Below are 14,774 nucleotides of genomic sequence, written 5' to 3'. Positions count from 1 at the left end.
TCAAATATAGAAAATAAAGTTTCTTTCAATATTGAAAAAGTAATACAAAGGATCAAACTGATACTTTTATCAGCCTAAAAATTAATTGCGCAGTGAAAGAGTTCCCTGCTTCACGAATGTAGCTTTGCTTTCAGCGCCCCCTTTATTTGATAATTATACTTTTTTTTCTTTATTTACAGTGAAAAGTACTACGCAGACCTTGATATCGACGCCAAGACGTTGGAAAAACTTCAAAGTTAAAGATTTACCAGATCAACGAAGAACATAAAAAAACACCACTCGTCTGTTAAATAAACTAATTAACGTTATATTTTTAGATCATGATGTATAAAATGAGATAAATATATATCATCTTTCTTGTTCTTGACCTTCCTTCTACAACATCGGGCCAGTACAAAGCTCCCACGATGAAGAAAAGAGCAACTTACCAAGGAGCTTACTGTTTCTTTAGAACCTTGCGTTTAAGATTAAGGTTCTTTTAGTTAGTGACTTGGCACTGCTCTTATTTCTAATAAAGAACCAAGCACGAGGTATTAACATTTAATAATTTAATTTCAACAATCACATTCGTAAATTAAAAAATTAAATCTGAAATGAATACTTACGTTTAATAGTTCACGTGAGGTTGAAGTTACGTACACTTTCCTCATTTGGTGTGCCTCCAATTTGTTTCCAAATTGTATGTATTGTTTAAGTGTTCCAACTACTGATGTAATAAACACACATCAACATCAATTACCTTTCTATTTCACCTTATCAGATGTTTCCTTTTTTCGGTTTCAGCTTTTATAACAGCATTAATTATTCTGTTCTACTTAATTAATGTTCTGTCCATGAGTCTGCTAACGCGTTAAAAGTAAGGGTTAATGTCTTGTGTCTACTGCTTTTTAAACTTATTCCAACTTGTTCGGATTTTCGTAAGCCGTCTGTAAATAATGAATAAAGGTTCCCTAGTTTAAGTCTCGTGTGGGTTATTTTTTTACTGGAACAAAAATAAAATATGTATGGTTATTTGGGGTGATGAATAGAGCTTTGTTTGTTTGCCGTTAAGCAGGTATCAAAACCCGATTTTTAGCGATATAGGCCCTCAGATTTACAGCTGAGCCAGTGATGAAAGAAGCACGAATAAAGTATTCCTTATTTCAAACTTTTTGTGATATTTATTTTTATTTTCATTCACCTAGAGTTCTAAAAAGAATATACTTGCCCAGAGCCAGTGCCAGGTTTTCTGTGGCCCCATTGGAGAGAATTATAATGAGGACCCATGAAGTTTAGACCAGTTTTATAAGAAATATAAAAACAACAACTAAGAACAGAACTGATCAAAAATAAACAATCCTATACCACATTAAAACTATGAATATTGAATGTTTTTCTTTAGTTTATCAACTAAAGCTTTCTAACAGCAATATTTGAAATTACACCATCAAAGTCAATAAATATAGACTTAATGGGCCTTCGTACAAGCCCTATATAAACATCTTGTATTACTTATCATTTTAATGGCTGTTATTTACGAGTGTTATAAATCCTGCCAATAGAATTTTTGAGGGGATCTATTACCCCCCAGTACTGGTCATATACTTACCTGTATTTTCAAAGTAAATATGTATATTTGAACATTATGAAATGTGTATTTTTGAAAGGTTCTTGTAAACAACAATACTTTCCTGATTCAAGGCCCTTATGATACACAATATATTTGGTTTTTACTGTTGTCTTCTGACAAAAAAATAATAAAAAATTAAGGGCATAGTACTTGCCTGTATTCTCCAAAATCAGTTTGTTTATTTTAACTTGTATTCAATGATGAAAGGCATATTTGGGCGAAGCACCTGAAGATATAATGAATTACGTTTCCCCATTTGGTCTTATCAGTTGTTTTAAGTTTTCTTTTAAATATTTTTAACATAAAAAAACAACACTTTATGTACACGGTAAAACATAAAATTATATATATTCATTAACGCCTACGCACCTTATTGCTAGTAAACGATCTTTCAAATTCTTAGAGTGAAGGATGAACATCTAGTTTCTAACAGTAGATCTGAATAATATTTTCCATACCAGCGAAACTAACAACACGTTAAGATACAGAATTATTAACTTCGACTGGTCTGACAAAGCGTTATATTAAAAAAGCTTGTCATAAACGTCACATATGTCTGTATGCCCTCTCATGTTTTAACTTACCTCCTGAGACCACTTCACAAACACACTGACAAGTTCAGTTTTTGGAACTGTATAAAATATTTTTCTAATAAAATCCATAAGACTGGTATGTATAACTGGATACGGGGGCTTATATCATAATATGTCTCGACAGCCAAGGAATCCAGCAATATTACGTCTGCAAAGCGCAGTGCCCAGAATAATGATCCTACATGGCTAATTCATCTGTTTAGTAGGACACTTTTCCAGTACTTCATGCAAAATAGGGTGGAAGAAACACCTCAGAAATATCAAATTCTGACTGCAGAAAAAAATGTTTAGATATTTTTAAATGTTGCCCATGGGTGACAGGCTTGACAAAACAGCATTGCATTAGAACAAGAGATTACATATATATTGTGGACACAATCTTGAATCTTGGTTTAGGCCGAACTGATGAGATGGAACAAAATATGATGGATTTTCGACCAGTACTTACTTTACTATACATCTTTATCTTAAAGTCAGTATCTTGGGAAATGTGTGCAACCTTTTAAAGACAGCCTGTACACAAAATGTTTATTAATGAAAATGTGTTGTCTCTCTCGTGTTTTTTAGAAACAATGGTGTCGCGCAGAAAAAAGTTGTTACATGAATAATAAAATTATCATAACAAAGTTATAAAAAATATTTGTAACATAACAAATCAACATTTACACATTACTTTGAGAGTTGTCAACAGCACGGTTCGTACTAGAAATACAGATTATAGTTACGAATATATTACTGAAGTTTCTTGAAAGAAGCTTTTAATTAGTGAATAACCAACTAAAAGAATTACGTAAGTTAAAAACAGGAAGCAAATAGCACCTTTCATATAGTTCTATTTTTATTAGAAATTTATTATCTGCAGAAAAATGCATTACAATAACTTACTTAAAACACATGAAACTAAAATCGATCAAAATAGTACCGTAAACACTTCGTATATATATTCCAAACATAAATAAAGGATCCCTAGAAATATTACCCGTTCTGTTTGTCTGTTTCTGGTTAAGCACAAAGCTACACAATGGGCTATCTGTGCTCTGCCCACCATGTGTATCCAAACCTGGTTTCTAGCGTTGTAAGCCCGCAGACATACCACTGTGTCACTGGGGGCTACCTATTCTGACAGTCTTAACAACAATTATCACATCGATAAAATGATCATTCACTCTCAAAGTATTACAATAAATGTTTTTATTATTATTATCAACTTTTTGTAAATGTCTACAGTTCGAGCATTGACTTTTTCCAAATGCTATCAGAAGTAAAGAGCTCAGATATGGTATTCAGAACAGTTGATATCAGTTTGGATATTTCAAAGTGTTTTAAAAGTAACCCTCCTCTTTATGTTTATTACAATGAGAGTTTACATTAACTTCTAATATTCAAAATAAAAGTTATGTAAAAACAATATCATTTCAGTATGTTTGAAATTGCACCCGGTCAATATGACCCATAACGTAACAGACATACCTAAATCCTGAATATAATAGGAGGATTATAGTAACAGTGGTGTCTCATCACCAATACTTTGACAGCTCTAGAAACAAATGACAGCATCATATACTTCATGTAAGCAAAAGTGAGCTACCCGTCCTTTGTCCAGGTTATGAACTTAAAAAAAAAATGTGTAAACGGATGCTATGATAAACAACAGAAAAAGTCTTAAGTTTCACAAAATGTTTTTATAACATAGCATAGTATTACAGTATTCATTATTACCTCACCATAAGATTTGTATAAGCTTTAAGAACTCAATATGAATACACTTAAAACATGGTATACACTATTCTATGGTCAGGGTGACTTTGCTGGAAGTGATAGTGGCCAAAGTAGTGGCAGTAGGGGTGTTTCAACACCCAGCTATTAATATCCTCCTACAGTGTTTCATATGATTAATTAATAGACGATCATGGGCCACAGAAGTGTCTTACACGCTGAAGTTGAAAGGTCATGGGTCAAAGTAGGAAGTTTGTATAATTCAAAAACGACTCTTCATGTCAATCTTATACTGGAGTAGAAACTTCAGGTAGGTTAATGTAGTATTGCAATAGGGGTGGCCAATATTTTCATTACATTTTTACACAGAGAGTGCTAGCTCACTCTCTAAGATATATAAGCTGTCTATGTGCCTTCCTCCACGTTGTGTTATAGAAAATTTTATGTATATCTATATTTTAAGGTGTAAGGAAGTGGCGCCATCTGTGAATGTAGTTATTAACTAATATCAAAGGATAATAAATGCTCGATATCAGCAATAAGTGGGGGGGGGGGGGGGTTTGAACCACCCATCAACGCGTCCCTTGATCCAAACTACCACCCCACAAAGTTTGGTTGTGATTGGCCCAATGACATAGGAGTAGTTAGATAAAAGACAGACAGACAGATACACAAATTTTTGTACTTTATATATAGATAATGGAAGCACAGTAGATCTTCAGTAAGAACTAATACGTACTGTAATTATAGGTAACTTTATTTATAAACATAAGTTTGTACATAACAATACCAAGACAAAGATTTTAAAACGAGTAATAACATTTTAATATCACACATCACAAATATAATACAAGTTGTGGCAATAACAGTTTTTAAAGCAAGTCAATTAATCAGGACTTAAACCATTAAATGACTTAGATTGTCTTCAATGTAAGTCAAATTTTATGCTTGCCCAAAAAACTGGACAAGCAAATGAGTCAAAATATTATTTAAGCCATAGTTAATATTTTTTGAAAACAAAAAAAAACCCAAAACAATAACTTAAAATTCAAATGACTCCAATTCTATTTTTTTTCTCTTTCAATATTTGATAATTAAGTATATTTAGTATATAAACATTAGCCATGATGCCTAAATGAAGTATTATTGATTATATATATATATATATATATTTTTTTTTTTGTTGAAAAAAAAAATGAATATTTTAAAAATATTTTTAGGCACGTATCAGAAATATTTTTTAAGTATATTTTTTAAAATTTAAACTACTGTCCTCCACCAAATTTATGTTTAGATAAAGAGTAAAATATCTGTGTTTGTTCATATTGTACAGGGTTGATGTATATGATTCCTCTAGTTACATTTCCTGAAATGTAAGGCATTTGAGCACTTACAGAACCCAGAAATAAATAAAGAAAACAAAGACAATGACGGCAGCTGCAGCAACTTTAGCATAGGTTGACCGTAGGTTCAAGTAATGGGCATCTTTCTTGTATTTTTGGGAAAGCACTGCTAGGTTGCTACTTTTGGTATCTAAGTCTGGAAAAATAAAACAGTAATAACAATTTAAGCCCAGCATAATAAAATTCTTTTTTGACGAAATGGCAAAGCGTTATAATTCCTGATAACAAAAAAAAGAATGAGGAAATGATCTTAAAGCACACCCACGATCTCAATGTGTGGAGTGTCTCTTTGCATGAATGAGGTACAAACCATGAATCCTGGGATTCTCAGTCTGTGCCTGCTAACTACTAGGCCACATCTAGCTATTTCTAAATGGATGAGAGGTCTAAACAAGAAACATCATTCTGGTTAAGCAATTATATTCATTAATGCTCATTCAGTCAGATTTAGTAAGTGTATTGAAAGGTGCTTTATCTGCAGGGTTTGTTGTACTTCCTCATATAGTATAACATATTTAACATATATACAAAGAGTGCTTGACATCTGAGCAGAGGAAGAAAAGTTAATAATATAAAGCGGATACTAAAACTAAAATTCCCATTCAATATTTCATTACACTGACTTGTACACGAATACAACATTCTCTTTAAAGTGTGTTTCTACTACAACTACCTGGTAATGCAATATCAAAAAGACACTAATTTCAAGACATGTTATTAATAAGAGCTTACCAGCAAAAATAAAGCCCGCACAATAACTGCTATATCCATTGCTGGCAAGGCCTTTTGCCCAAAATCTGGTCTGTTCAGGCCGGCTGGGATATGATACATAAAGATGCTATTTATATTAGCAAATTGTTTTGTCAATAACTGTCCAGATTGAACAGAATTAAGTTTATTTATGATACAACACTTAAGCACTAAGGTGCAACACGTAAGAGCTAGGCGTGCGTATCTCATCATAGTAGTCAATACGATACATAATTGATGCTGCAATACGATACGTATCTAGATACAGAAGTTTTACCACTGGTTTGTTACAAAGTTTGATAGTCTTGTCTGTAATTTATTATCAATATTACTAACATTGTCTTATTTAAGTACTTCACACTTTACAGTGCTTTTTTCAAATACTCAGGTTTGATCAACTAACTGACAGCTGGCAAGAGAAGTAAAATAAAAACACGTTAATATCTGTCTATCTATTTTGTTATTGTTAATTTGTTACATTACTGTAAGTGTAATGTTTTTGATAAAATAAATTAAGACAACATGTAGTACTCAATACTCATCTTCCTTTATCGAATCATTGGCAAAAATACTTTGTTAGAAATTCTGATTTTTTCTGTACAAAAGACTTATAATGTTTCCTGAAAACTTGCCAAATCACTTATCGCCACAACTTTAGTAAGGATTATGTAACACTACATTATATTATCGATGATCATTATTTTATAGAGTCAAACTGCTCATCATTCAGAAAAAAAAAACGACAAACCAGAAAGCCAGTCTTTTCGATCCTGGAGTGGGTCAAACGACTACAGCATCAATAGGATAGAACTATATTAGCAATTATTAAAAGGGAGAAAATAAGAGTAAGTGTATAATAATATTTTGGCATGGTTTGTGCTAGATATTTCACTCCTAACATCTAAAACTTGGAAGCTGTAAATCAGTTGAATCAATCTAAAAATATTTTTTTAGGTTTTGAAACCAAATGATAACAAGCATAAGTGATGTAACAAATTTAAGAAGAAGCGTTATGAATTAGATGATTCAAAAAAACATAATTATTCCACCTAGTCAATTACAACTGAAAACAAAATAGTTAAAAACTGGTTTTTAATAAGTATACATATCTTTAACTAATGCACGAATACGAAAGAAAAACAACAACAAAAACTGATACTGCTAACATAGCTAGTACTTGAGCTCAAAATTTCTTTCAATGATGCAAAATAAATTTTACTATTAAATAAAGTTATTTTTTATTTTAAATATTTTCTTTGAAATAACCTAAAGTTTATTGGCTAAGTCAATAATATCCTGTGCAAGTGATCGTGTAAAGCCTCCATTTCTCAGCTTGTTACATTATATTAAAAAATAACATAACATAAACAATGGCAACAGCATGAGAGCTGAGATGTATGCTTAGCCTGCAGTAAGCCAGATCATAAATTATGTTGGGAAAAAATTAGCAATCCTTCTGATAAAATGTCACTGATAGCACTTAAAAATTTCCACATGAAATCACAGTTTTTGGCATTGAACTTGAACACTTTGATCAAATAGCCAGGTCATAGATCCTCAAGTTTCAGAAATAGTCATTCTTAATTTAGAGCTGCTGACCACAGGGAAGGTAACCAGTTAGCAGTCCCACCATCAACACAGTTACTTTTAATTGAGTAGCGGGATTGAGTGTCATGTTATAGCTCTGTACAGCTGAAAGTGCATATTGCACTTCATTCCCTGGACCTTCTGATCAGCAGCCCAGCAAGCTACCACACTAGATCACACATGGTGGGTCACTAGTTTTACTGTAGCGATGAGAGAAATCAAATTTAAGAATAATAATTCACTCTATGTTTGGAAGTGAAAATATTCGCAACATATAAAATTTCTCAAATCACAAATCTGTAACAAATAGTAACGAGACTAGGACGGACCTTTGGAATGCTTTACTTTAACCAGTATAGATATGATTAATGTGTGATTATCTCAAAGCATCTTTGATATTCTACAAGTGCAAGCAACTCTTTTCTTGAGTGGAAATGTGTTTAAAACACTGTCTGAAACTTTTGTTTATTTATCAAACCCTCTCTGTAAATCACTCTCTCTTTCGAGTCAATAAAATCAATTGTCAATTAAAACTTTAAATGAATCATACAGCAATGAGAAAGTTAATGCTTATTCATTCAGAACTATGAAGTTGTTTGCTTCTCATGCCTGTTTACAATTGAATATACTGTTTACAAGAGCATCAAATAGTTTTAAAATGTGAGAAGAAACAAAAATGCATAAAAAATAATGCTCACATCTTCAGATCTGTGAATTGATAGTCTGCAAGTTTTAAGAAAAAAATACTTTTATGTCTGCTTAGAATCAAAGTAATAAATCAAGGGGATCTAAATAGTCTATAAAACTGAAATTAGCAACAACACACTCACAAGAACTTTAGAAATTTTGTCTTTTTGATAACTTCATTTTCTCGTGACTAATATATGCTACTTCTACCTCAACCATTCTTAGCATAACCATTAGCGTAAAAGGTTTTTCACCGACAGCCCCATCATCAATAAATATTTTTTGTGAAGTTTATTATACAATAAACTTCACAAAAAATGTTTATTGATGATGGGGCTGTCGGTGAAAAACCTGTTACGCTAATGTGTATTGGTTGAGGCTGTATTTATACAAATACAGCCTAAACCAATACAATCTTGGCTGATTACTGTGTTGTCCTGAAATATACGAGAACCTGTACGTCTGTTAGGAAAACAATCACAGGTATCAAATCCATATATGGAGTTACAGCTACATGAACTTACCTGATAAAGTAGATCCTCTCTGTAACACATCATCAATGTTCTGAACCATTATCTTCTGTACATCCTGAAGTTCAGTGTTTAGAGTAGAAAGGTTCCTTCTACTTCTAGAATCCATAAAGGACTTCTTAGACTTCTGAATATATGTATCTGAGGGATGAAGTTATGAGTTTTGGAAAACAATAAATCAGGAGCAAAAGCATGGTTATTATAATTATAATCACTAATTTGAACAATTCTGCTGTGTCAGGCGTTCAGTAACAAAAGCCTCTGATCGGTAAAATATTGACTGTACTGATTAACAGTTTTTTTAGTTTTATTTTTTTAAACATGGAGACAAGCAGTGTATGATAATTTATATTTCACGCGATAGAAAAATTAACATAGACAATTTCGTAAGCACTACAATTAAATTATATGTATTTGTTTGCAACATGTTTTGACTGAGCACAAGCTGATGCTACTGCTCTAAAATGACATTAATAACCAAGCTTCGTTTTATACACAGGAAGATTTCGTACGGCAATTAGCTAAAATATTCTTAAAAAAATCATTACTTTAATGTTTAGGTGTAAAGTATTGGAAATATATCATTAAAGAAAAGTATTTCTGATAAATCACAGTATTTTCAGTGGTAACCTACGTAATCTTGCAATACTTTTACCATAAAGGACTTCTTAGACTTCTGAATATATGTATCTGAGGGATGAAGTTATGAGTTTTGGAAAACAATAAATCAGGAGCAAAAGCATGGTTATTATAATTATAATCACTAATTTGAACAATTCTGCTGTGTCAGGCGTTCAGTAACAAAAGCCTCTGATCGGTAAAATATTGACTGTACTGATTAACAGTTTTTTTAGTTTTATTTTTTAAACATGGAGACAAGCAGTGTATGATAATTTATATTTCACGCGATAGAAAAATTAACATAGACAATTTCGTAAGCACTACAATTAAATTATATGTATTTGTTTGCAACATGTTTTGACTGAGCACAAGCTGATGCTACTGCTCTAAAATGACATTAATAACCAAGCTTCGTTTTATACACAGGAAGATTTCGTACGGCAATTAGCTAAAATATTCTTAAAAAAATCATTACTTTAATGTTTAGGTGTAAAGTATTGGAAATATATCATTAAAGAAAAGTATTTCTGATAAATCACAGTATTTTCAGTGGTAACCTACGTAATCTTGCAATACTTTTACCATTAACTGATCCAGTTGTGATGTTCTAAGAACCGGATCATATTGTTCGTGCTTACTCATCAGTGATCTTTCTTTCAGAAATAACAAATAAATATTTTACAACAATGCTTGTAAATAACCATATGGTTTCATTTAATTTCTTCTTACATTCATCTGTTCTTCGGGTTAACTTTAAATTGTAAAACCTTTGTTTTACATGTTTGAAATCTTCTACTGTTGTAAGACAAATCTTATCATGGAATTTAACCTTTCTTTCGTGGATATTTTTGCAACGAGCAAAAACTACATTAAATTTTATATACTTTTTAAACAATATATTAAGACACTTAAAGGTACCAACCAAACTCAATGAAGCTATACGGTCGAGATACAGTTGCAACTCTATTACCATACTGGGAACTGAATTCATTATGAAGGTCGTCCAAGTAAGCAAAGGCTAGTCGTTTTGAAAATGACTTCTCACACAGGGCTAAGTAGCAAACTTCACCATCGATGAAGTAACTGGAATTACACAAATTAAAAAAAAAACACATAAAAGAAAGCATAAGCTCAACCACACACATTGTAGCCATGTTTGCTAGCAGCCTGTAGCTAAACAGGGATTTCTTGAATTTTCAGTTTCACGAAAGCGTACTTTCAGCAGTTCCAAAAAGTTGTTTTAATTATTAAGCTGGTTATAGTTTAAAAGTTTCTCAATAAATCGGGACTTAAAAAAAACTTAATTCTACAAATAACTTTATGCACAAGTATACTGATTAAATAATCTTACTGAACTGAGAAAGACAAGTTTATAGTTGTCAAGTTGAATTGGGTTATCCTTAAACAATAGGATACAATAAGGGTAATTTAAGAATCTATAACTGTCAAGTTGAATTGGGTTATCCTTAAACAATAGGACACAACAAGAGTAATTTAAGAATCTATAATTGTCATGTTGAATTGGGTTATCCTTAAACAATAGGACACAACAAGGGTAATTTAAGAATCTATAACTGTCAAGTTGAATTGGGTTATCCTTAAACAACAGGACACAACAAGAGTAATTTAAGAATCTATAATTGTTCAGTTGAATTGGGTTATCCTTAAACAATAGGAAACAACAAGGGTAATTTAAGAATCTATAATTGTCAAGTTGAATTGGGTTATCTTTAAACAATAAGACACAATGAGGGTAATTTAAGAATCTATAATTGTCAAGTTGAATTGGGTTATCCTTAAACAACAGGACACAACAAGGGTAATTTAAGAATCTATAATTATCAAGTTGAATTGTGTTATCTTTAAACAATAGGACACAACGAGGGTAATTTAAGAATCTATAATTGTCAAGTTGAATTGGGTTATCCTTAAACAATAGGACACAACAAGGGTAATTTAAGAATCTATAATTATCAAGTTGAATTGTGTTATCTTTAAACAATAGGACACAACGAGGGTAATTTAAGAATCTATAATTGTCAAGTTGAATTGGGTTATCCTTAAACAATAGGGAATAACAAGGGTAAATTAAGAATCACTATGTTCATAACGAAAGAAACTACATATAATTTTAATGTATTATTACCCAATTAGATTATGTTACTTTCAGGATATCTGGCAATAATTAGACAGAAAAAACAGGAAGATACAATACTTTGTTTTAGAAATTATAGATATGAATAATGGAGATTAATAACAAAACCTTAACATTTATATTAATTTCTGAAATACAAGTATTTTCTGTCCATGTTATCGTTTCAATAAAGTTTTGTTTGACTATAACAAAAGATTTAGGTGTTCTTTATGCTCAATTAGTAATAAAGATCAAAATTTTTGTGTCACAAGTCAGATAACCATTGATGATTTAATGGGAACCAATGAGTTAATACATAATAGGGCTGAATTGATGACTTATTATACAGTGTTCTCTGTAGGGAGCAGTAATAAGGAACTTATTTTTCAATTATAACTGGAAATTGGATTAAACATTTGAAACAACTGAAATCCAACACTTGAAATTATGTTCAACAACTTGTACATTTTGTAAACATCGCAATGAAATTCTAAGCTATGGTAACTATTTCTACAAACTACTACTATTACAAAAATATTATTTCAAAAAAATTAAACTGTCATTAAACATCTGTGAAACTGATATCTCTTGGTAATCAAAATATTTGACAGAGATAAAAGCAACAGTCTGCACAAAAATATGGTTCCAAAAAATGTATGAAGTTAGTGGAGAGACATCATCAAGAAGGGACTGTTGAGATGTAACATAAACTGCCATGTTTCCTGGGTCATAAACTCTTGAATCAAAAGTCCTAACACCCGTACAGAAGAACTATCACAAGACATTATTTCACAGGAATAATATCTTCATTTAATGTACAGATTATCGTAACACCAACAACATTAAAATCGGCAGATTTTTAGTAGAAGATAATCGTATTCAATGTAACACCTGACACGATTATAATGAGGATAAAATCATGTTTCTATAGCAGTTATGTAAATGTGCATATTTACAAAACTAGTGAAACTAAATGAGTAATGACATACAGATTACAACTGATGCATGAAAAAAAACAATGCACACGTCTGTTTCAAAACGTACATGATATGGTCATGAAATGTTAACCTCATTTACGAAACTAGTGAAACTAAATGAGTAATGACATACAGATTACAACAGAATCATGAAAAAAAAACAATGCACACGTCTGTTTCAAAACGTACATGATATAGTCATGAAATGTTAACCTAATTTACGAAACTAGTGAAACTAAATGAGTAATGACATACAGATTACAAGTGATGCATGAAAAAACAATGCACACGTCTGTTTCAAAACGTACATGATATAGTCATGAAATGTTAACCTCATTTCTGAAACTAGTGAAACTAAATGAGTAATGACATACAGATTACAACTGATGCATGAAAAAAAAACAATGCACACGTCTGTTTCAAAACGTACATGATATAGTCATGAAATGTTAACCTCTAGTATAATCTAAGTACATACATAAAGTAGTGTAAAATCACCAAAGAAACTCGGAAAAGGACCAAGTATAAAATTCCATGTTAAAACTCTACCCATGCTGTTGTCAACCCTTACAGGTAACAATGACATTAGCCTGACTTGCCCTAATAAGTAGTTTTTTAGTGTTTGACTCTAGTTGGTGAATTCTAAAACATATTTAACACATACAAAACCAATGACATATTTTTTTACATTTCACTACATACTCAGTATATAAATGCCAGGGGGGGGTACCATTTAGAAATAAGAACAGGTTGTTGTTTCAAAAAACAAGAAGAAACCATCAGCGGAATATGATGGTGAATTCAGGGGCATATTTTCCTAGAACTTTTTGAATTTTAGATTTAAAATAGTGCACTACAGTACCTTTTGAACATGAAATGTTTATCCTCGATGAAGTTAATAATTACAAATATTATATATCGTACTACGCTAGTAGGGAATTCCAGAAAACCTAGGAATTCTGTTAGCTCTACTCCGTGGACCCACCACTGCAATGCTTATTGACACTAAAAAATTTCAAATTTCATTTGAATATTTATCAAGCTTTCCCTTGAACTCCCTTCAATTAACTAAATCTACCACATCTGAAGTCAACCCATTCCAGAGTTTAACCATCCTGTCAGAAAAATCTTAGCTAACTTCAACCCCTTCGTTAACCCAAACACATTTGTTATGAATCAGATCTTCCAGATTATCAATAAATATAGATAATCAAATCAGTCACAATGAACACTCTATTAATAGCATGAGTTATTGATGGATAAATGTAAAGTTGGACATGCAACTGGTAAAAACAACTGATTGTTCAATACACTTGTTATTTTACACGTCAATGATAATTATACAATTTGAATGATCAAAATAATCAGTATCGGTCAAATGTACAACAAATCACTTTCAAAAGAAGAATATAATCACAGTTTGCTTTTAAGCTGATTTTTAAAATTTTTATTTTGAAGCTTCTTAGCCGTTTTAATAAATATCGCGTTACGGAGCACTATGCCTTGACATGACTGTAGCGTAAACCATTGGGTGACCTCTCAATGTCTGTTATAGTTTATATGTACATCCCTACCATTAAGAATATTTATGGTCAGTAATTATAACTTTATTTACTGTTCTCAGTGACCCCTACTTCACTCTCGGGACCCTTACTTCACTTGCGGAGTCACGTACAGATCACTAGATGATGTATGTAAAAGAAAGAAAGTGTTTGTTATAAGAAGCTGTTCAGATTTGGAACAGGAACGTAAAGATTACTGGCCAAACTTCCAATTGTGAAGATTTGTCTACAAGAAAAATCACCAAGATTGTTTACATTAGCACTAATGAGGTTTCACCCTATATTTGTGTTCCCTTGTCTTTTATTTCTCACCACTAAATAAGAAAGATGATGCACCGACACTATCAATTCTATTAATACTCTTAAACACTTGAATCAAGATGATGCACTGACACTATCAATTCTATTAATAATCTTAAACACTTCAATCAAGATGATGCACTGACACTATCAATTCTATTAATAATCTTAAACACTTCAATCAAGATGATGCACTGACACTATCTAATTCTATTAATAATACTTAACACTTCAATCAAGATGATGACACGACTACTATCTAATTACCTATTAAATAATACTTAACTACTTCTAATACAAGATGA

General features: G+C 31.5%; 2 protein-coding genes across 2 annotated transcripts in view; one reads left to right on the top strand and one right to left on the bottom strand.

The window, feature by feature from the left end:
• Window positions 1-1,119, top strand: part of LOC106471086 (protein obstructor-E-like) — a 14,443-nt gene extending 13,324 nt beyond the window's left edge. The window contains exon 5 of the mRNA XM_022399708.1: window positions 180-1,119. Within this exon, the coding sequence (XP_022255416.1) occupies window positions 180-240 (61 nt within the window). The 3' untranslated portion in view covers window positions 241-1,119. The remainder of the gene's footprint in view (window positions 1-179) is intronic.
• A 3,535-nt stretch (window positions 1,120-4,654) lies between these two features.
• Window positions 4,655-14,774, bottom strand: part of LOC106471087 (vesicle-trafficking protein SEC22b-like) — a 19,234-nt gene continuing 9,114 nt past the window's right edge. The window contains exons 3-5 of the mRNA XM_013931675.2: window positions 10,419-10,579; window positions 8,870-9,016; window positions 4,655-5,457 (exon numbers count right to left, since the gene is read on the bottom strand). Of these exons, the coding sequence (XP_013787129.1) occupies window positions 5,309-5,457; window positions 8,870-9,016; window positions 10,419-10,579 (457 nt within the window). The 3' untranslated portion in view covers window positions 4,655-5,308. The remainder of the gene's footprint in view (window positions 5,458-8,869; window positions 9,017-10,418; window positions 10,580-14,774) is intronic.

Source organism: Limulus polyphemus, unplaced genomic scaffold (assembly GCF_000517525.1).
Source record: "Limulus polyphemus unplaced genomic scaffold, Limulus_polyphemus-2.1.2 Scaffold4401, whole genome shotgun sequence".
Classification (NCBI taxonomy): domain Eukaryota; kingdom Metazoa; phylum Arthropoda; class Merostomata; order Xiphosura; family Limulidae; genus Limulus; species Limulus polyphemus.
Note: the sequence above shows the minus strand (reverse complement) of the source record. Positions and strands in the feature narration are given on the sequence as shown.